Source organism: Ursus arctos, unplaced genomic scaffold (genome assembly GCF_023065955.2).
Source record: "Ursus arctos isolate Adak ecotype North America unplaced genomic scaffold, UrsArc2.0 scaffold_3, whole genome shotgun sequence".
Taxonomy (NCBI): domain Eukaryota; kingdom Metazoa; phylum Chordata; class Mammalia; order Carnivora; family Ursidae; genus Ursus; species Ursus arctos.
The window spans coordinates 97,817,150-97,841,150 of NW_026622985.1; the positions used below are offsets into that span (position 1 = coordinate 97,817,150).

Consider the following 24,001-nt stretch of genomic DNA (forward strand, 5'->3'; position numbering starts at 1 on the left):
TTTTATCTTTAAGGTGAAGGTTATTCATTCACTCAACAAACACTTAGGCGCTTCCCAGGTATGCACCAAATACTGTGCTGAGCACCAGGTCACCCATGGTGAGACAAACACCAGCCCTATCCTGGTGGAGCCTACAGTCCAGTGGGGCGGTGCTGGGGGAACCACAAATAAATTAACATTAAAAATTTGCTCCAAGCGTTGTCAACGAAAGCAATAGGTCGTTGAGACGGCGTAAGATGCAGGGAGGGGACTTAGTATGATTAGGGACAACTTCCTGAGAAGGTGACATTCCAGACGAAATTTAAAGGATGAGAAGGAGTCAGGCCCCGGAAACGAGGTCACGTTCACGGTAAGTCAGTTAAAAATAGCCCCAACCTCTCTAGCAGCGGTATTGGACGTCCACGCGAGGAGTCCTCGCCGCCAGTAGTAAAGATGGCGGGCGGGCGGCAGGGCGGGGCGGGGCGTGCCCACGGCCTGATTGGCCGGCCGGACAGCGTCACGTGGGCGGCCGCCGAGCATCCGGGCCCCCGGCGGCGGCGCTGCGGAGGCTCCCGGGAGCGGGCGGCGCGGCGAGCGGACGGCGGCGGCGCCTCCCGGGCCGCCCGCGTGGGCCAAGCGGCACGCGTGCCGAGCATGGCGGGCTCCCTGCCTCCCTGCGTGGTGGACTGCGGCACCGGGTAAGAGCCGCCGGCGCCCGCCCCGCTCCCGCGCGGCCCGCCCCTGCCCCGGCGCCGAGCACCTGCTCCGCGGCCCGCCCTGGCTCACCTGGCGGCCGCCCAACGCCCCGCCGCGGGCCCGGGGCCCGGCTCTCGGCCGGCCACCTGTGCGCCCCGCCCCCTCCTCCCGGCCCCCGGGGCCACGCGCAGCGACCGCTCACCTTGAAGGGCGCTGATCGCGGCCGCGGTGCGCGCACCTCGCCTCGCCTCCCACTCCTCCCGCGCGCCGGGCCGCTGCAGACCCTGCTGACGTTACTTGCCTTCCACCTGCCCAGCCGTGCCCCTACCTGTGCCCCCAAGTGCATGTCACTTCTTGCTCATGATTCTTGACCACTTACTTGTGGAGGGTTTCGCATCACTTTACCAACTTGACACCTTTTGTGCAGCCCGCTTTGCTCTCTTCTAGTATCGAATGGCTCACTCGGGCTGAGCTCTTGCTTCAGTTTGCGTTCACTTGCCTTTTCGCTTAAAAACAAATGTTAAAAAGGCTCCATTTTGAAAAAGTCTAAATTTGGGAAAACCTCATTGTGGTATAGTTTTTTTCCCCCTCTTTACTTTTTCTGGTTGAGATTGTTTCTTTTCATGTTGTTACAACATGCAGAAGAGACCTTAGGAAATTTCCTGTACTTCTAGTGGCCCAAGCTTAGCTGATTTTAGGAAGGTGAATCCATCTAGCTGATAGTTTGGAAATTTAGGCATGCCTGCTTGCATTATAGATAAAGTACTTAATGAAGTAGCCTGGAAGTAAATTTAGTCTCTTAAAGATTTTTTGACACGGGATTTTACATATTTTTTGTCGGAAAATCTTCCATGGCATGTTCACCTTAGCCTTGATTCTTTTCTGTAGAAAAATGCACTTGGTTTGGTTTCCTTGACAACCTTGTGGGGGTGTCGTCTTTAATTTGTTACAGTCCATCTCCTACTGATCATGCTTTCCTTTTGCTGCTGAAGCCACTGGCATTGGTTACAGGCTGGAAAAAACTGCCTCTTGGCTTGTGCTAATTCTTTTTGAAATAAGTATTGTATCAGAAGTTTTGTGGCTCTTTATTTTAGAAGTTGTTTTGCTACCCAGAACACAAGCCAAAAATCAAAATTGATGTGAACACCCCCCCCCCCAGTTGCTGGCTCCTTATGCAGTCCCTTCTCCCACAATATCGGTATTCATCCCATGCCCACCTGAAGTCTGATTGTGTCAAGAGTGAAGGCAGCAGGTAAACGTATTTTTTCCACATGTGCATGTGAAATTTCTGCTTTAGTATTTTCGGTCTTGTAAACCTATTGAAATCTAAAGCATTTCTTGGTAGTAGCACTAAGGTAATGCCCACAGAGTTTGTCATACCTTTAATATTAGTAAGCTGGGGGCCTTACTCATCATTCTTGCTATAAATGTCTAAACCATGGTGCTGTTCTGACCTTTTGAGGTAAGTGGTAACTGTAACTTGGCTCACTTGGAGATGTAACTTCAGTATATCATTGTTTTATGACTCCAAATCAATGCAGTTGTCTTTGTCTGTTGTAGGCTCTGGCAGTCTGTTGTAGACAGTGACAGGGAATCTTCCCACTAGGTTTCACACGGACATATCCTGTCGTGGAAACGACTGTGATTTACCATGAATTCCCAGCGTCCGGTATATGGTCAGAAGGAGCAGCCTCCAAGGGCTTAAATTTACTTGAGCGTATCAATAGTTCTTGTATTTCCCAGAGAGCGGAAATTGTATTTTACTTTTACATCAAAATAGGATTAAAAAAGGGTAAAGTGCCCATAAAAATAACCAGGATGAAGGAAAAAGACTTAGGTAGTCATCCTAAACTGTAGACCAGTGGTTGCTGTGGTTCGGCTCCACATATGGCCTTAGTCTGCCTGTCTCACAAAATTATTAGAGAGTCATTGTCAGTTATGCAATTCTTGTCATCAAGAAGGAAGAGAAATACCTACATCTTGGGTGAAAAAGCTTTTTTTTTCTGGTACTAAATTCTAAAAGAAAAATTCACGTGGAACTACACATAGCGAGCAGTGTGATTTAGTCGACAGTGTACCAGGTAGTATTTTTTAAATAGTAAATAAAATTCATCTTGTAGGTGTGCATCCTCCTCTAATAGTCCCTGAAACCAACTCAGTGAGCACAAGTGTCCCCGGGGGGGGGGGGGGGAGGTGGGCAGGATAATGTGGACCAAGGTACCTGTTTGATTCAAAAATAAAGCTTTGTTTATTTAAAGAGATTACTGGGCTGCATAGTTTTCAGAGACTATTCCACAAATTCTAGTCTCACTTCTCTAACCTTTTTGGGTATTTTTTTAGAAAATATTTTTTTAAGTAATCTCTACACCCAGTACAGGGCTTGAACCCACAATCCCAAGATCAAGAGTTGCATACTCCACTAACTGAGCCAGCCAAGTGCCCCTTTTCTTGCATTTTTAAACTTACTTTGAAAGAATTCAGATCTACTGAAAAACTGCAAGAAGAGTACCAAAAAACACTATATGTTTGGGGGGGGAAGGAGAGAGAGGGAGGGGTCAAGAGAGAGGGGCAGATGTGGGGGGAGGGGCAGAGAGAGAATCTTAAGTAGGGTCCACACCCAGCATGGAGCCCAACGTGGGGCTGCATCTCACACCCTGAGATTACGAAGTGAGCTGAAATGAAGAATCGAACGCTTAACTGAGCCACCCAGGCGCCCCTGTACTATATATTCTTCATCCAGTTTCACAAGCTGTTAACATTTGCCTTGTCATTCTCTGTATAATCTCTGTAAAACAGACATATTATTATGTTTCTGCACTGTTTGAGAGGAAGTTGCATATATTGTGCCCTTTATTTTATTTTATTTTATTTATTTATTTATTTATTTTAATTTATTTGACAGAGACAGAGACAGCCAGCAAGAGAGGGAACACAAGCAGGGGGAGTGGGAGAGGAAGAAGCAGGCTCATAGCAGAGGAGCCTGATGTGGGGCTCGATCCCACAACGCAGGGATCACGCCCTGAGCCGAAGGCAGACGCCCAACCGCTGTGCCACCCAGGCGCCCCTATATTGTGCCCTTTAATACCAAAATACTTCAGTGCATACTGAGAAGAGGGACTTCTTATATACTCACAGACCCATGATTTAAAGTAAAAAAGTCTGACGTTTATGCAGTGGTGTTCTCTAATATGTTGTCTGGATTCCCATGGTCCCGTTTATGTCTTGTGGACTCTTCTTCCCCTTTCTCGTCCAGCACTGCACCTGTCTTTTAGGTCTCATCCAACTGGACCACCTTTAGCCTTGTTCTGGTTTTCAGGACATTGACATTTTTGGGAGCCAGTTGCTGTGTATATTGTCCCTCAGTGTCGGCTTGTCTGGGTTTCCCCATGATAGAGTCAGGGGGTGCATTGTGTCAGGAATATTGCAGAAGTGACACCAATCTTTCTTAGTGCTTCTCACCAGAATCTCCCCACCCTCGGCATTACTGAGGTATAACTGACATATAACATTGTGTAAGTTGAAGGTGTACAGCGTTTTGATTTCATGTATTTATATATTGCAAAATGATTCCCCCCATAGCTTTAGCTCACACCTCCCTCACATCACATAGTTGCCATTTCGTTTTTGTGGTGAGAACATTTAAGTTCTAGTCTCTTAGCAACTTTCAGGTTTATAATACAGTATTATTGACTATAGTTGCCGTACTGTACACGAGAGCCTTCTAGTCGGAAGGCTTAAAATAATATGTCTCCTTCTTGATGAAGTCCACTTGGGTTATTTGGATAGGGTGATGTCCACTAGATTTTCCCACTGCATTGTTAGTTTTTCCCTTTGCAATTAATGTCATTTATGGAGAGATATTTTGAGATTATGTAAATACCTGTTCTCCCTTAAACTTTCACCATTAGTCTTAGTATCCATTGGTGATTTTTGGCCTAATTGAAAATTGCGGTGATGATGACCAAATTGTGGTTATTTATACTCTAGTATTATGTCTCCATTTATTAGTTAATGTTTTACTATAAGGGCACTTTTCCATAGTTCTCATCTATCTATTTATCATTTGTGTGGGTTACTATTTTATTCAAAAGGTTGTTCTTACTATATTCAATGGGTTATTATCTGTTTTTGCCATTATTTGTTTTGATGCTTAAATTGTTTGAGATTTGACCAATAAAGGCCCATTCAAACTGTTTCTGGTGTTCTTTAGATGTGTCCTTATCTTTTTTTTTTGAGCATGTTGCTATTATCAATAGACTGCAATGATAGTCTTGTGTGTGCATACATCTTTTTGTGTTTTTTGCCGGCTATCTCGGGATAGATTTCTAGAAGTGGGATTTCTGGGTCAAGGAGTAACTGCATATGTGATTTTGCTAGTCAGTGTGAGATCCCAACTGCAGTGTGTATCCTCACTAGCAGCGTATGAAACTCCCTGTGTGTTCTTACAGACTAACTAATGGACTATATTGTCAATTTTTTAAATTTCTACCAATCTAGAGGGTAGGAAATGATATTATAGTTTTAATTTGAATTTCTTATGTGGGAAGATAGGCATCTTTCATTTGGTTAAGGGACATTTACATTTCTGTATTCTGTCACGTTGTTTCTCTAGCCCATTTTTCTGTGTGTCTTGTGTTCCTTTGAATTTGGAACCGCTTCATGTATTAGGGTGTGTTGGAGGTCCCACACACCACTCCTGGCTTCAGTGAATTGCTAGCAGTAATTCCAGGACTGTAGTGAAAAAGTACAAAGCAAAACAAGCCAAGGGAAAAGGCACGGGAAGCAGAGTCAGGAGGAAACAAGGAGCAAGCTTCCGGAGTCCTCTCTCACTGGAGCCACACAGACGTGCTTCGTCAGCCTGCAGTTCTGACAGTGCACCAAGGAAGCTCAGGAAAGACTCTGTGCCCAGCGTTGTGGAGGCTGGCCACGGCACCCCTGACTAGCACATACCAAAATTGCAGAGCCCCAGAAGGAAAGCAGGTGTTCAGCTTAGACTGTTGTTTGCGTGGTTTAGGCACAGTGAATACCATTTAGGGAATTGCAGGAACAGTCCCGAAACCAGAGTTCCCAGGTGCCAGCTGAGCGGCCAAGCTTGCACGCATGATGTCTAAAGAGAGCAGTCTGGGGCCTGTTCACTCTTTTCTGCACGTTGGGGCCTTAGCTCTTTGTGATGTAAGTCGCAGATATGTTTTCCCCATGTATCATTTGTCTTTTGCCGAGCAGAGGTTTTTTAAAGTAATCAAATTTATTTATTTTTTCCTTACTGTTTCTAGATTTTGAGTCATAGTTAGGAAAGTCCGCCCCACCCCACCATTCCTAGGTTATACGGTGTTTTTTTCTAATGGTTTCATTCCCCCCACCCTCTCTTTAAATCTTTCATCCATTTGGAATGTATCCTGGGATATGGTATGAGGAAGGGACCCAGTTGGAACTATTTCTTTTTTCCTTCTGGCCATCCCATTTATCTCAACATCACTTATGAAAAAAAACCCCTGTGCTTGGAGATTCTGCCTTTATCATGTACTGAATTTGTCTACGTGGTTGTGTTTATGTCTAGATTTTGTTTCGAGTTGTACTAATCTGTCTATCCATATACCACCACCGCCACAGAGTTTTAATTACTAGGGCTTTAGAGTGATTTCATACCTGGTGAGGCCGGCCTCTCCTACACATCCCTTTCTTTTTTTAGGGCTTTCTGGTAAATTTTTGCTGCTTGTTCCTCCAAATGAACTTACAGTCAGCTTCTCTAGTTCCACAGGGAGGACGCTTGGTGGCATGTTTACTTGGATTCTATCACATTTATAAGTTAATTTAATGAGGACCATCATCTTTCTGATGGTGAGCCGTCCCATGGAAGAATATGGCATCTCTTTCCATTAGATCAAGTCTGTTTTGTGTCTTTTAGGGATACTGTTTCCCTCGGGTAGATTTCTTGTTAAGTTCACACCTAAGTATGTGGTTTCTGTTTTGCTATCATAAATGGTGTCTTCTTTTTCATTATGCTTTCTGTTTTTCTTCAATACATTAAGGCTCTTAGTTTTTTTGTGTCAATTTTGTAACCTGCTACTTTACAAAATACTCAAGTTGTATGAATTTTTCCCTTGATCTTTAGCGTTTTCCAGATATGAAATCTTTGGGAAGTAGAAAGGGTTTTACCCCTTCCTTTCTATTGGTAGGGACTTTATTTGCCTTTTTTTTTTTTTTTTTTTTGGACACACTGCAGTGACCATTATCTCCAAAATAATGTTAAATAGGTATGGAGTTAGAGGGCATTATTCTTTTGTTCTTTACTTTAGTGTGGCAGCTTCTGGTGTTTCTAAAATAAGGTGCTGACCTACGGAATGGGAGAAGATATTCACAAATGACATACTGGATTAAAGGGCTGGTATCCAAAATCTACAAATAACTTATCAAACTCAACACCCAAAAAACCAAAAATCCAGTCAAGAAATGGTTAGAAGACATGAACACACATTTCTCCAAAGACAACAAAGAAATGGCCAACAGACACATGAAAAAATGCTCCACATCACTTGTCATCAGGGAAATACAAATCAAAACGACAACGTGATACCACCTTACACCAGTCAGAATGGCTAAAATTAACAAGACAGGAAACGACACATGTTGGCGAGGATGTGGAAAAAGGGGAGCCTTCTTACACTGCTGGTGGGAATGCAAACTGGTGCAGCCACTCTGGAAAACAGTATGGACGTTCCTCAGAAAGGTAAAAATAGAGGTGCCCTATTACCCAGCAATTGCACTACTGGGTATTTAACACAAAGGATACAAACATAGTGATTTGAAGGGACACTGCACCCCAGTGTTTATAGCAGCAATGTCCACAATAGCCAAAATATGGAAAGGTCCAGATGTCTACTGACAGATGAATGGATAAAGATGTGGTATATATCTACAATGGGATATTACTCTACCATCAAAAAGAATGAAATCTTGCCATTTGTAACGATGTGGGTGGAACTAAAGGGTATTATGCAAAGTGAAATAAGTCAGAGAAAGACAACCATATGATTTCACTTATGTAGAATTTAAGAAACAAAACAGATGAACATAGGGGAAGAGAAGGAAAAATAAAATAAAATCAGAGAGGGAGACAAACCATGAGCGACTCTTAACTTGAGGGAACAAACTGAGGGTTGCTGGAGGGGAGGTCGGTGGGGGGATGGGGTAGCCGAGTGACGGGCATTAAGGAGGGCACTTGATGTGATGAGCACTGGGTGTTATATGCTACTGATGAATCACTGAATTCCACCTCTGAAACTAGTAATACACAATATGTTAATTAATTGAATTTAAATAAAAGATGCTGGCTTTTGGGCTGCTGCTGTGTGTGTGTATATGTGTGTGTGTGTTTACATGCACACACACATATATTAGTCCATTTCTGTTTTTTGGAATGTTTATATGGGCGTGAGATGTTGTCACATTATTTTATCTTAAATGGAACATGTAGGTTCTTCCTAATCCAGTTAATACGATGGGTTGTGTTAATGGCTTTCCTCATAGTGAACCGCTCTTGCATTCTGGGATAACCCCCATTTGATCATGATGCATTATTTTTTGATGTGTAGGTAGATTGTGTTGGTTAATATTTTATTTAGGCTTTTGCATCAATATGAGTGTGAGTGATTTATAGTTTGGTTTTTTGGTGGAGGCCCTGTCAGATTTTGAGATCAGTGTTAACAACCTCCTCATAAAGAAATTAAGAAGCTTCCCTTCTCTTTCCATGCTCTGGAATAGTCTGTTGTAGTATTGGGATTACCTGAGTTTTAAGGTCTTGGTAGAATTACCCCATGAAACTGTCTGGACTTAGTGCTTCGTACTCATCCTACTTCTTATAAGCCTGTTGGACGTTCCATCTCTACTGGAATCAATTTTTTTGTGTTGTATTTGTATAAAAAATTTTCATTTCATCTAGATTTTTCAAATGTATGTATATAGTAGCCTCATGATTTAAAAAACTGTCCTCTGCATTTATGGTTATTTTCCCTTTTGTCACTCAAATGTATGTGTTTTGTTTTCATCCTTTTTCTTGGTTTACCTAGTGACTTGTGCATCTTTTTTCAAAGAATGAGCTTTGGGGCTTACTTAATAGTTTTGTTATTTTTCTGTTTTTTGACTCATTTATGTTGCTTTTATCTTTATTTTTTTTCTGCTTTCCTTTGTTTTTGTCTTTTTGTTTTTGAGTTGGATGTTAAATTCATTTTTATTTTTTCCTTTAATTGAAGGTAATTAATACTACAGAATTTTGGCTGTTATATCTTAAGCTGTATGTATCCCTTAGTTTTAGTTATATTTTTTCATTATAATTTTCAAGAAATTTCTTTTGTGTTTCCCCCATAACTAGTATTTTCTATACTAGCATGTTTTAAAATTTTCATGTATAAGGGCCTGTTTATTTTTCTAATTTTGTTTTTAGTTTCTAGTGTTGTTGCAGTATGTTCAGGGAGTGCTGTTTGCTTTAGTTCTAGTCTTTGGACTTCAAGGCATCTGAGACGTGGTCCGTCTTGTGCATATTCTGCCTGTACGTGAAGATCTGTTCTCTGTTAGTGTGTTCAGAGGTCAATGTGAGCTGTCTTACTCATGATGTTATTTAGGTCTTCCAGTTTTTTTCCCTACTTACTCTGTGTTGGACTGAGAGTGTTGTTTTAAGTCTCCTGTCATTAGTTCTCCTTGCTTTACAAAAGGCGCTGCTGCCTTGTTGAGTGTCTCCCCAGCTGTTGCTTTAGTGTGGCGATGGTGTCCTGTTTCCAGGGGGCCTTTCAGTCTCCTGGAAGTCTGAGATCTACTTTGTCAGAAAGCAGATGGATGGTCAAAAACATACCAAACAAGTGCAAACCAATAGAACGCAGGAGTTCAGCTTTTAACTCTGTGTCTTCCAGCATTTATGGATTTCCATGTTTCTAAATAATAGGCACATTGATCTATCTTTTGATGATCAATTTTTCACATTAGCTATTTATTTACTGTTGTTAGATGATGGTGTCTCTCATCCTGCCTTTGCCCTGTTTCTCCTTCCCTGTTCTCCCAGTAGAGATATATTATTACATTTCCACTTAATTTGTGGTCAGTGTTTATATTATTATGCCTTTGCAAGTGTATATCCTCATTCGGGAAAGTGTACTGTATTTTTTCTCTTAAATTTTGTTTTTCTGGGAGCTAATGATTGCCGTCTTTGTTTTGTTTTCTTTGTATTCACTGCTAATTATTTTCCGTATTTTCAAGGCAGCTTCTCAGTACAGTTTTCCACAAGGCTAATCACATTACAGACCCTACCAGAGTCCAGTTTTCCACAAGGCTAATCACATTACAGACCCTACCAGAGTCTGTTTTTGGAACCTCCCTTTTGCAGACCTCTGTCCTTCTCTCTGGGGTGGTGGTTTCCCAGGCCTGCCACACAGCCTGGGACCTTCCTCATAACCTTCTAGGCCTTTCCTTTGCCTTTCTCCTGGATCGAGTGTGTTTCCTGAGTCCGTTCCTTCCTGCTGTCTGTTTTCCTGCCTGCAGGGGGTCCTCCAGTAGCCAACTTTGTGGGGTTGGGAAGGTAACTCAGCAGAGCAGGGGTTTGTGGTGAGTGCCTTTGCTGTGCCCGGGTCCTGAGTCTCACGTCTGCCCGTCGTGCATGCTTGTCATCCTGGAGTCTCCTGCCATCACTCCAGGGCTTCACGGACCTCTCTCCTGTGTGTCTGTTCCATGTCTTCTTTTTCAATTTTCTCCTTTGTTTTGGTGGAGAGCATCCTCCAGTAGCTTTCTGAGAAAGGACGCGTGGGAGGTAAAATTTTAAGATGTCTTGCTTTTCTGAAATGTTTTATCTCTAATCCCTCACTTGGTTGATTGTTAGGGTATAGTATTCAGTGTTGGAAATAATTTTCCTTCAGAATTTTTAACACACTGATTCTTTGCTTTCTTGCTTCTGGTTTTGCTGCTGGGAAGTCTGAAGACTGTAAGTGACTTTGACCCCCCCTTCCCCCCCACCATTTTCCTTTCTGGGAGCTTTTAGGATTTCTTCTTTGTCACTGGTTTCTGAAATTTCACAACAATGTGCCTTGACGTGGGTTTGTTTTCCTCTGTTGTGCTGGGCATTTTGTGAGCTCCTTCAGTCTGGAAACGAGCATCTTTGAATTCTGGGTAATACTGTTAGATTATTTTTTCCTCCACTGTGTGTGCGTGTGTCTGTCCTGTGCTCACGTGCATGCTTTTTCTGCAACTCCTGTGGTTTCTGTGTAGAATTCTCGGGCTGTCTCTCTGAGTTTCTTGTCTTTCTCGTTTTCCATCATTCAGTCCTGGTTCCTTGCTTCTATGCCTTGCCTTGTCTTCTAGCTCTTCTCTTCAGTGTTTTCCATTCTGCTCTTTTCAATTTCCAAGAATTCTTTGTGTTTTCTAAATGTTCTTTGACTTATAGCCTCTTACTTTGTTTCTTGGATGTCGTATCTTTTCATAGGGTATTGAGGATGGTGGTTTTTTTGGTGGTCATGCGGTGGGGTCTCTCCCTACATTTGTTTCTTCTAAGTTGGTTTCTTATTTCATCTCTATTTTGTGGTAGAGGCTTTCCTCAAATGTTGGTAATTTCTGGCTGCCTGCTCATGGTGGAAGGTCAGAAAATTAAAACGCTCATTGGACTCTCAATGTGTAGATTTGCTTATTGATTCTGAGCTTCAGCAAGGGTGATACAGGCAGGTTGTTTGTTGGGAGGTCTCCTGGCATTTAGGGTCTTTCGATCTTTCCTTTTGAACTGGTCATTTCCCCAGAGACTATACTTCTGATCCTCTGCTTGGAGGGCCAGGCCTGGGTGCTGGTGTTCTGAGAGCTGAGAGGGGGAGAGAGGAGGGCGTGGGAGAGGGTTCCAAGCCTCAGAATGGTGCTGGCTGCACCCATGCCCAGTTACTTGGAGTCCAGAGACGCTTTGCTTTACCGTCTCCAGAGAGTCAGCTTCTGGAGAATGCTGGGGTCAGGGAGGAGCTATGGCCCCCAGCATATGGCGGGGGAGGGGAAGCTCACCAGAGCCCTTTGGTTTGGGCCCTTCAGTCTCACTTCCAGAGGCACCTGTGCAGCTGCCCACTCTGGAGCCTGTAAGGATGCAGGCGTGTATGTCGGGCTGGTTCTCGGCTTCTACCTTTGCCTGTTTTCCTCTCCCAAAACCAGTGACCACTATCCTCAGCTATCCAGAACCAGACCTTTGCTATTGCCTCCTCTTCTTTTCTTCCTATTGTTTACTATATCTTCAAAAAAACTGTTTTGCTTTGATTTTAGTGGGGTTTTGGGACAGAGTGAGATAATTAATCTGGAAGTTAAAGTTTACTTTATAATGATCAAAATCCACAGAAGACCATACCTCATGGTCTTATGTTTACTAAACACAGATCAAAAAATGCTGCTTATAGAAGGACAAATGGACGAGTATATTCAGTAATGTAAAATTCACAGATAGCATAGACCAAAAAAAAAAAAAAAAGGATATTGGATTTAGATAAAATAACTAGTAAATTTGAAGTTATATATTGAACTCTTTGTCCTATAAACAGAGACTACCCTTTTCTATTCAGTAGCCCACGGAATGTTTGAAGAACTTGATCGTATATTAATTTACAGTATACAGTGTAGAGAGGGTGTGTATTATTTAGAAACTGTAATTGAAATCTGGGGATAATTTTAGTTTTATCAGAACCATACTCTAAGGCAGTTGTAGTCACTTTTTTTTTTTTTTAAACTGAAAACCTTAGGAAGGAGTAGAGCTATTTTGGCTGAAGTTTGGGGTTTAAGACTGGACCTCATAAGGGGTCTCAGTCCAAAGAACCTCCCTACAGGATACAGTTTGAAAAACACTGTTCTAGGATGTGACATTTCCACTTTTAAACATAGATTAATTGAGCTTAAGTTGTCACCTTCTGCTCTAGACACATGGTTGTAGGAGGAATTTTAACTATATATAAATATGTTGAGTTGACAGTAGTCAGATTAATTCTCTTGACGGCAGAATTGAAAAGTCTGTGTGTTACTGCTGTGGAAAAATAGTGGCGTTTAACAGAAGAGTGAAAAAAGCTTTGCACAAGGGCTGTTGCAAAATGTTTGGGGCAAATGAGGATATATTGTATTTTCAGAAAGAGACTTTGGAAGCTACGTAAGAATAGGAGGTGGTGGAAGCAGAAGTGGGGTGGACGGTGTAGGATTGGGAGTGAAGCTTCTTAATGGATACCTTTTTATGGTGTTTTGAAGTCTGAACTATGAGAACATACTTGTTTACAAGGCAGAGTTGTAACTACTGGTATTGCTTTATGCAGCTACTCATTCTGTCGCCATGTGAGAAAGGGTCTTAGGCCAGGGGATGCACGCACGTAGCACGGAGTTTGAGAATGTGGCATAGTTTGTGTTTTTTGAGAATGCTGCCTACCTTTACTACGCTGGCTATCCTTTTGGAAGAGAGTGTTCAAACAAACAAAAAATCAAGGGCTTTTAACATAAAAGTTGTTGGTCTTGATTCCTTATGTACACATTTGAGAGAACTTGATTGACATAGCTCTTCCCATTTGGATGAAAAGATATACATAGAACTGGAAGAGAAACACTATGAAATTTTAGTACAGCCAGGGACTTTCAAAGTAGAAACTACACAGGAAGTTATTCAGAAAGATAATTGGTAGATTTGATCATCTAAACTGTCAACAGTTATATTCCAGGAAATGTATAACTGGGAAAAATCAGTGATGTATGAGAGCAAGGATTCATATCCTCAGTACGTAAGGATTTGCACAAATTGATAAGGTACTAAAGCTCTCGTAGAAAATTATCTAAGGGTAGTATGTGGAAAAATATAGATGGCTCATACACCTCAAATAACATTAAAAGAAAGATTTATTTATTTATTAGAGTGCGTGTGTGTGTGCAGGGGGAGGGGCAGAAGGCGAGAAACTCAGGCAGACTCTGCCCTGAGTGCAGGCCCATTGCGGTGCTCGATCTCATGACCCTGAAATCGTGACCTGAGTTGAAATCAAGAGTCGGGTACTCAACTAACTGAGCCGCCCAGGAGCCCCTCAAATAACATTTAGTAGTAACAAAGAAAATTACCAAATAATGGATCCTTTTACTTTTTGAATTAGGAAATATTTTCTGGAAATGGTAATATGTAATATTAGGTAAGGATTATTATTATTACCTCTTACAGGTACTGTTTCAAACAGTACATATTGCCTATCTGTGTATGGTGGTAACATAAATCTCCATTTTTGATGGCTGTATAGCATTTTATGGAATTATTATGATTTACTTAATACGTCCTCTGTTGATGCATTTGGGTGTTTCCAGTGTTTTGTTGTTTTGCTATTGTAATGCTGCAGTGAACATTTTTTGTTCCTGTCTTCACCTACATCTAAAAGTGCTTCTGTGGGGTAAATTCCCAGAAATGTGCCATTTGGACAGTAGGGGATACGCATTTAAAATTCTGATAGATAATGTGAAACTTCCCTGTATAATGACTCTTCAGCCTCTCACTGCCACCCATGTGTAATTTACCACCACCTTCTTCAGTATTGGCCCAGATGTTGAATGGTCTTGAAACCAATTTGTAGGTGAATTTAATGCTATCTGACATTTCTTTAAAAAATATTACTCTTCCTATGTAAGAGTAAGGCGTGTCTCAATTTATTCGCCTGCTTGTGTATTGAGAGTTCTTCACATACATCTCTCTACCCATCTCTGTATCTCTATCTGTCCATGTAGTTTAGTCTTGAAGGTAATATGATTCCATGTTGTTGCCATCGTGAATGGGATTCTTTCTTCCGGTGTGTATTCTCACTTCTCATCAGGTAGGAAAGTTGTTGATTCTTGTCTGTTTATTTAGTAACTGGCCATCTTACCAAATTCCCTATTTCCTTTAATTTTCTACTTAATTTACTTAGTCCAGGTCTGCAATTATCATTTACAAATAAATTTTTGTCTCCTCCTTCCCAGTGTTACTCCTTTTATTTAGTTCTTTGTGATTTGTATTATCCAGTGATTTCTAAGCACATTGACCATCAGAACCATGGGGTTGGGGCGGGAGATGTTAAAAATACAGGTGCCCAGGCTCCTTCTCTGGAGATTCACATCAGTGATTCTGGGACAGGTACTGGGAATATGTATTTTAGAAGTTCCCCTGGTGATCTGTTCAGTGGGTTTGGTACATTTTTTCTGGAAGCCTACCCAGGTGATCTTAAACTTGCCTGCAGAGAAAGTAGGCCATGCTGCAATAAAAAAAAAAAAAAATCAATTTGAAATTCTATTTCTAATAGGTAAACATTTTGAGGACCGGGGCTATGCTTTTCCCCCTCCCTTCTTAGTATCCTCATGGTATGCCTGTTACACGTTTCTAGCTAGGAAACTGGCTGGGATAAAAAAAAAAAAAAAGATTCTTTGTTTTCATAAATGGTGTCTTGAACATGGACCATATTTAATAGTTGTGTTTTGTTGATTTTTTTTGGTTTTGCTCTGTATATAGTTGAGCTGGTATAAGATTGCCTCTAATGGGGCGTGCCAGTCTAGCGTTGGCTTGTCCTCCTAGGAGCGGATTTTAGGAGGAGCGCTTGTTAGGTCACATTTACAGTGCTAAATTTAATATGTTCTCACTGAAGTGAGCCTGGGTTGATGAAGGTTTTATTAAAATTTTAAATTTGAATGTCTCTTTAAAAAAGTCTTGTTAGACATTCATTGCATTGTGATTATTCAAAGTAACAAAACCTCAAGTGTATTTGACGCTCTGTAAGGAGTAGCAGAAAAATCTAAAGTTAATAGGTTACCTTAAATGATCTGAATAGTTTATACTTTTGGCACTGTTTTTAATGTTTTCAGTTTTGGTAGGAGATGGGAGGATCTCATAGTAATTTGTTTATACGTAAAAACATTAATATATCTTAATGTTAGTTTGCCTCCGTCATGAAAATCGTTGTTTGCTTAATGTTACTGATGCTCTGTTACCGGTGTGACTCCATGACAGAAGGCGCCCCGTAAAGGCTGGCTGTCAGAGCGCGCTGCGCCTTCGGGATCTCAGCATTCCTGCAGCTGCTGGCGGGGTGGTGGCATCATCGGTATTCAGTTGAATTTCGGAGCAGAGGGTCTATACAGCCCATTTCTGCAGTCTGACCTGCTGCTGCTCTGGGCTGTAGTTCGTGAGTTCAGGGTACAGGTCACAGCTGTGGAAGGAGAGCTGGTATCTGCTGGGTTTACCATTTGAGCATTTTATTTCCAGCACAACACAAAGCAGTGTGTCTGTAATGTATAGAGTCGTGTACAGCAGAGAGACTGAACACAGCCACAGAACACACTATGTGTGTGTTTTCTGAGCTTTTCAGAATTTTAAATTAGGAAATATCTCAAACATACAGAAAAATAACAATAGTAAAAAAATAAAACTTATGTAGATAGCACTGTTCTTGTGCTTTCTCTGTTTCCTTATTTATATATAAAACTCACCCTAGGAAATAGGTTATATTATTATCCTCATTTTACAGATGGAGAAACTGAGCTACAGATAGGTAAAATAACTTGCCCAAAGTCACACATTTGGCAAATAACAGAGCTGGGACTTGAACCCGAGCAGTCTGGTGCTGGATGCCGGAGTGCATGGTCTTAACCAATATAATACTCTCTTGACTTTCAGAAATACAAAATATAATAGATAGAAATGATACTTAGCACCTAATTTAAATAAATATTAATATTTTACTCTATTTGTTTCAGGTTTTTCTTTTCTTTCTTTGAAAATAACCTCATCACACAAACAAGTGTTTTCTCACCTGTACATGAAAGATTATGCTAGTTGATGGGTCTGGTCTTTCATGGCCCCATCACCTTGTGTTTCTGACTTTCAGCATCCCCCTTTCCAACACCACTCCTTTGCCCAGCAGTTGGACAGCAATGACCTTTCCTTACATTGGTAAGAACTCACTGAGCAGATATTTGTGGAGTGCCTGCCACGTGCCAGGCACTGTGCCGGGGGTGGAGGTTAAATCAAGAAAAAGGGACTATGTTCTGTCACCATACAACTTGTAATCTAACAGTGAGGGGAAGCTGCATATTTTTGGGGGTTGGGTGATATGGCCTTTTAAAAAACACAGTCTTAAATTTGAGGATTTTAGTGATTTCTGACCTGCTAAGCTTCATTAGCCTTGGGTCAGCAATTCAGTTTATGTGTATTTATTGTCTGGAATATACCTCCAGAATGATGGTTGAATTGGGAATTTTTAGAAGTTCAGTATATGTTGCCTGCCTTCTGGAAAGTCCCTGGCTCTGGGTCGACTTTGAAACCTCCCTCTGCGTCTGGTGAGCTCTGGAGTGGGGTCCACTTGGTTTGTGTGTCTGGTAATTTGTGGAACGTGGGGGGCCCTCAGATGGGTCTCAGAAACTTCTTGTGGGGCCTGAGGGGTTTCAGAGCACAGCCTCGCCCGGGCTTTTGTGGCACCAAGACGTCAGATCCTTGGAGACGGAGCAGTAAGGCGTGATTTAAATGGAGCTAACTTGCCGTTTTTGGCTCACCAAAGCTTATTCATTCACTATGTGTTCAAAAATAGTAAAATTAGCATATGGTAAAATACATTGAAAAATCATAAAATTAATTGATTAGAATTTGGAATGTAGTACCATATCAAAAAATTTTAGTATTGAGCATCTTGAAATAATTTATAAAATAGAATGAATTAATAAAGTTACTTTCAACACTGCTGGGGCGTGTTTTTCTTCATTACAAGCATTACTGCTGAACGATGGCTCAGTTGTCCAGACTTTACTGTTCATTACAGGAGGCCTAATAAGAAAGGAAGAGCTGATGAGTCTTTTTGGTTTTCAATTTTTTATTTCCAGCAGATGGTTCTTAGTGGTGGTCCCCCCCACCACTTCTTCTTCTTCTTTTTTTTTTTTTTTATTTAAGGGATTAGCAAATGCTTTTGGAACAGATAGTAGTATTTTGGCATTTGTTTTAGTTAAGACTTTTGGAATCCATCACACAGAGTATCTTGACAGAAAATGGGCTCCTTCTGAAATGAGATGATAAAGAGATGCTCCTGTCAGATATTCTCAGGAGGTGGCAGTAGCTGTTTCTAGACATATGCCATGACATTTTAAGAAAATTATATAATCATTTTTAACCCCCCCACCCCCCAAAAGTTCATGAAGTTTGAGAAGTAAGTACACTTCTTTGAGCGCCAGCTCTGGGATTTAGCCTGCATATTTAGATTGGGGTTTTTTTTTTTTTTTTTTTCCCTTTTTCTTTTTCTGTTCACCAGCTGCTTGGCTTTGGGCAGTCGAATTAACTTCCCAGGGCCTCAGTGTTCTCATCTGTTAAATAGGGATAATATTTACTTTCTCTACAGGATTTTTATAAAAAGTAAGAGTGTAAAAGCATTTGTAAAGTCGGTGGGGATACACAAATGTAATTTATGTGTTAATGCATGTGTGCAGGATTTTCCCCAATAGAAATGAGCATAACATGTTATGTTTTAATAACAGCTTGCTTATTTGAAGTGAGGGTTTGATTCTCAGTCATCATAAGCTTTTTATTTTTTTTTTTAAATTGCAAGTGACTATCTTGAGGCTTGATATTTTCGGACTTGGAGAGCTTATAATAGAAGACGCTAATGGGATCCAGGGGAGAGTATTATTGTCTAAACCTGTGTTGATGACTTTGTGCTTTTAGGTACACCAAGCTTGGCTACGCAGGCAACACTGAGCCACAGTTCATTATCCCTTCATGTAAGTACAGCCCCACCCTCGCGTTTCTAGAGAATTGGGGTTCTCAACATTCTGATTGTTTTTCAGGGCATTAGAAGACTGTTCTGGTGACCGGGGAGGGTTATTAATGTTGACACACCTAGTGGCTGAATATTGCTGTGGACTGTAGCTGCGGCCTAAAAACCCCCAACTTTCCGACCCTCTGATTGTCTTCTGATGAGCCCCTTGTCACTGTCATTGGAGTTCCCACTTGGCTAGTTGGCAGGGGCTTTTCATTCCATCATGAATGTCGCAGCTACTTCGAAGAAGCCTATCTGGTCCTTTAAGGTTACTTTGTAATTTTAAATAAGTACAGTTTTATTGACTTAGCAACTCCGTGGACCGACTATTGTGCTTCACTATTCACTCTATTGAGAGACCTTTTTTTTTTTTTTTTGAAATGAGAGGCCTGATGACTGTTTAATTGTGTTCAGAGTGTCTGCTTTTGTTTAAATTTTAGTCAGCAGAGAATGATAAACTTAAAAGAAGAAATGTTCTCACATTTTGGCAAGAGTGCATCCTCCCCTCTCTTTGTTTCCCAGAGCAGCCTCCAAAGTCAGGTCAGTTGTTTATAGGGTAGAATTTTTCTCTGAAACGATTCAAATTCTGAGTTATTACTTGGAGACAGTTTACCAGAGTAACGTCTATCCATCCAGAGTGAAGGGAAACACTGCCTTCTAAACACAGCTCTTGTAAGGTGAGTTGTGATCTTAGAAATGTTAGTCTTTCTGGGGCCAGTGACATTGTAATGACCGGCTCTTGTGAGCAGTATGGAGCAGGGAAAGCTTAGGAGAGCCGGAGACAAGGAGCTTAGCATTTATTCAAGGGAAGGCTAAAGCCTTCTTGGATTCCTTGAGCACATTTTATTCACCTCATTCTACTTCCTTGCTGGCTGGATGAAGTTGATCATGAATTTGATTTCTAGGTTTGAATACCTTGGTACCATGATGGGGTGTCTTTAATAAGAGGCATGATTTGTCTGCTGTATATTTGAAATTCATAATTTGGTGTCATAGTTTGCTACGGCAGCCGTTACAAAATACCACAGACTGGGTGTCTTAAACAACAGAAATTATTTGATCATAGAATGGAGGCTCCAAGTCTGAGATCAAGGTGCAGTCAGGGCTGGTTTCTGGTTCCTCCTTGGTCTGCAGATGGCCCTTTCTCACGGTGTCCTCACATGGCCTTTTCCCTGTGCTCAGTTGAAAGAGAGATCTCTGTTGTCTCTTCCTCTTAGAAGGCAACAGTTCAGTTAGATTAAGGCCTACCATATGACCTCGTTTAACTGTTATTACCACCTTCTAGTCCCCATCTCCAAATGCAGTCACACTGGGGGCAAGGGCTTCAACATAGGAATTTTGAGGAGACACAGTGAAGTCCATCACAGTTGGCACTTTGTAGGCTAGATGAGTCTTTTGTGAATTTTATTATTACTAGTGCCCCAGAACTTGATCGTTCCATGCTGGATTGATAAATTGGACTTTCTGACTTTTCAGAGCAGATTGGGTTTTAACCTTGTTAAGTGCCACAGCTCTAAAAGGCTGACCTTGCACCTTTTGCTTTAATGCATTGCCATTTAAAACTGCCAGCAGCATTTAGCTGGCTGGCCCATTTAACCTGTCATCATTAACAAGGAGGAGAACTGAAGTCACTTATTAGCAGGATTTCATTCACTGTCAGACAGCAAGGCAGCTCTCAGATGGGTGCTGTCAGAACCTTCACAGTAGCAGAAGCTAGAAAGAGCATAAAAATGTCAAAGACGTGGGAGTAAAAGAACAGTTATATTGTTGGCTGAATTTGTTGCAAGAGATGGAGAAGCCTCAGGAGGCGAAGTGGGAAGATGTTTGGGCAGAAGTGAGAATGTTGGGATAGGTAGAGGGCCTTGGTTGGCTTCACTGCTCGTCTTAGTTCTGGGAGCCGAATCATTTTTCTGGCTAGAGAGACTCCATTCACAAGGAGGAGTTCGAGACACGTGCTAAGGTGGCACCTGCAGAGAAAAGGTGGAGTTTGTGTGGACATGTGGTCAGGCTCTCTGATGCTGGTGGACACAGAGGTGAGGCGCACTGGGTATGTGAAGAATAGAAGTGTTCTGATAGTGTTGGAGATCCCAACTCTGAACAGAGAGCGGGAGGAAGTGTGGTTGGAAATGTGGAGGAGGGCCAGATGATGAGAGACTTCATTCTCTTAAGGAATTTTAGTTTTGTTTTGCATCCAGGAATTTTCAGATTGTTCCTTGAGGGGCTCCCTGGGGCCTGCCCCCTGGACTAGAGAGGTGCCGAGCCGTGAGCCCCATCCTGCTCTACCCGGGCAGCTCTGTGTGTATCTGATTTCTTTGCACTAGTGTGCAGGATGTTCGTTGTTGTTTGCACAAAGGTTTTCCCTACCTTTTTTTGTCTTTAAGTTGTCGGAGTATATTAAGAGTCATTGAAAAGTTTCAGCAGAGGAGTGAATGTATGTGTGGTGATCATGTCCATAAAAGGAGCACATGGGAGGTGCAGGAAGGGGTCAGGAGAAAAGTACATTTTAGACATTCTGTGTTTGGGGAGTTGAGGTGTAAAGGTCCTGTAGGCATCAGGTGAAAGGCCTCATGCTCAAGGGAAGGTCTAGATTGGAGATAGATACTGAGCCCAGAGATCTTACCTTTTCTTTTCTTTTCTTTTCTTTTCTTTTCTTTTCTTTTCTTTTCTTTTTTTTTCTCTTTTTCTTTTTCTTTTTCTTTTTCTTTCTTTCTTTCTTTCTTTCTTTCTTTCTTTCTTTCTTTCTTTCTTTCTTTCTTTCTTTCTTTCTTTCTCTTTTGGTAATGAATAGAGTTCTTTAAAATTTTTATTTCGGCCAATAAGTTTTGGAGAAGATAATATGGCATAGACCCATGTACCCACCACCCGGAATGAACAAATGCTGATATGATATCATCTTGTACATACGTAGTGAACACACACATCAGAGTGGGTACAGCCCTCTCCCTTTTCCTGCAGCACAACCCCCATTCCCTTGCACTCTGTCCTCTGCCAGGTACTTTCTGTGGCCACTGTGTTCTACCCTGACCTTCTAGGTACAGAGCTCCTTAGCTGTTTGTAGCATTGGTCTGTAGTTTAAGTATTTCCAAATGATACCATACTGTAAATCACTTTCTGCGTTATCCTTTAAAAAAATCCCTCAATAATGTGTTTTTAAGATTTATCAATGGTGATATATACAGTTCTCAATCAGAGTTCTAGCATTTGAATCTTAACAGTCCTTTTTTTCATTTGGGCATTTTCCAGTTTTCTCTAATATACAAAACGGTGCAGTAAACCTCTCTTTATCCACCCGTGCTAGTTTCCCAAGAGAAAATAATGCATGCATTGTCCAGGTGTGCACCTCTTTAGCCTTCCCCGGAAGCTCTTTGGAGTGCTTGTGCTGACTTAAACTCCCATCGCTGGTGGCGGAGGGTTTCTGTTTCTGCACAGCCTTGACAACGGTTGATATTGGTAGACTTAAATTTTTGCCACTCTAATGAGTGTGTATTTCTCTGAGGACTAGTAAGTTTGAGCACCTTTCATTGCCTGTTCATATCTTTGCCCATTTTTCTATTGCATTTTTTAGTTTTTTATTCATTATTTATTTATTTTAAAGATTTTATTTATTTATTTGACAGAGATAGAGACAGCCAGTGAGAGAGGGAACACAAGCAGGGGGAGTGGGAGAGGAAGAAGCAGGCTCCCAGCAGAGGAGCCTGATGTGGGGCTCGATCCCAGAATGCCGTGATCACGCCCTGAGCTGAAGGCAGACGCTTAACGACTGAGCCACCCAGGCGCCCCAGCATTTTTTAGTTTTTTTAATGGAGTTTTTCTGGAGCTGTTTTTGGATACTCTGAATATTAGGTTTTTTGCAAATATTGTCTCCTGTTTTATGACATCTTTTTAAATGATTTTTTAAATGTAGAAATTTAAAATTTTGATATAGTTAATTTATTTTTTATTTATTTTATTATTATTTATTTTATTTATATCAAACTATATGATATAGTTAATTTTGATATAGTTAAAATATTTAGTATTTTCCATTTATAATTTGTTTCTGTCTTGAAAAATACATTTCTGCTCCAAAGTTGTAAAGACTTTCTAAATTTTCTTCTGTGAAAATTTTGAGTTTATTTTTTGAATATGGTGTGAGATAGTTATTTCACTTACTTTCCGAAGGGAAGGAAACTTGTCCCAGGGCCATTTATTAAAGAGTGCATTTTAATTTGTCATGCCTTTTCAATCATATTGAAGTACCATATATGCTTGAGAATATTTCTGGTGTTTTTGTTTCGTGTATGCATTTATTTATCTCTGCTCCAAATTTGTGCTATCTTAACTACTATTAATTTAGCAAGTGTCTTGATATCTTGTTGGTGTGGTTCTTCCTCCTTTTTCTTTTTTAGAATAACCTTGGCTATTCTTAGGCCCTTACTCTTTTTTTTTTTTTTAAGATTTTATTTATTTATTTGAGAGTGAGAGAGAGTGAGAGAGAGAGAAGTTGAGAGCACGAGCCAGGGGAGGGGCAGAGAAGCAGACTCCCTGTTGAGCAGGGAGCCCAACATGGGATTCAATCTCAGGTCTCCGGGATCATGACCTGGGCTGAAGGCAGACGTTCAACCCACTGAGCCACCCAGGCACCCTTAGGTCCTTACTCTTTATTATAGATTTTAAAATCAGTTTAAGCTCCATGAAAAATTGTAATGGGGTTTTGATTAGAGACACACTCAATTTATAGATTAATTTGGGAAAAATCTGACATCTTTATGAATTGAGTTTTTCTATCTATGAATATGGTATATATGTTTTGTTGTTTATTCATGACTCTCATGTTTTTCAGTAATGTTTTATAATAGTCTTCATAAAGCTCATACACCTTTTTTTTAAAAAGATTTATTTATTTATTTTAGAGAGCATGTGCCAGTGGGGGGAGGGTAAGAGGGAGAGGGAGAGAGATGATGATGACCTGAGCCAAAACCAAGAGTCGGCCGTTTAACTGAGCCACCTAGGCACCCCAAGCTGATACACCTTTTGCTAAGATTTAATTTTAAGTACCTTTATGTGTTTGTTGCTGTTGTGAATTTTCTAAAATTACATTTTCTAATTAGTAATAGCTAGCATATAGGAATGCTATTGAGTTTTTTTGTTTTTTTAATCCAACAGTCTTACTTACTTCTCTTATTTGTTCTGTTAGCTTGCAGATTCTTGTAAGTTTTCTATGCAGACCGTTAATTGCAAATACTGGTTATTTTGTCTCTTTCAATCCCAATGTTTCATATTTTTTTCTTGGTCTTTTGTACTGGCTAGTACTTCCCTGCCATAGTGACTAGAACTGGAGGTAGTGGATGTTTTTGTCTTTCTGATTTTATTTTTTGATTTTTTTAACCCCCCCCTTTTTTTTAAGATTTATTCATTTAAGGGAGAGAGAGAGAGCACGTGCGCACGCATATGTGTGAGCACAGGGTGAGGGGTGGTGGTGGGGTGTGGAGGGAGGGGCAGAAGGAGAGGGAGGGAGAGAATCTTAAGCAGACTCTCTGCTGAGCTGAATGCGGAGCCCAATGTGGGGCTGG

At 41.1% G+C, this 24,001-nt stretch overlaps 1 protein-coding gene across 5 annotated transcripts in view; it reads left to right on the forward strand.

The window, feature by feature from the left end:
• Positions 1–547: 547 nt before the first annotated feature.
• ACTR3B (actin related protein 3B) overlaps positions 548–24,001 on the forward strand; it is an 81,139-nt gene continuing 57,685 nt past the window's right edge. Inside the window, exons 1-3 of one of the 5 annotated variants that reach the window (XM_057304575.1) lie at positions 548–677; positions 1,835–1,927; positions 18,356–18,411. In XM_057304575.1, coding sequence (XP_057160558.1) covers positions 634–677; positions 1,835–1,927; positions 18,356–18,411 — 193 coding nt within the window. In that variant the 5' untranslated portion in view covers positions 548–633. Of the gene's footprint in view, positions 678–1,834; positions 1,928–7,215; positions 7,403–16,408; positions 16,601–18,355; positions 18,412–24,001 lie in introns of those variants that run through there. The other 4 variants (XM_026479204.4, XM_057304576.1, XM_026479203.4 and 1 more) reach the window with 4 other exon arrangements.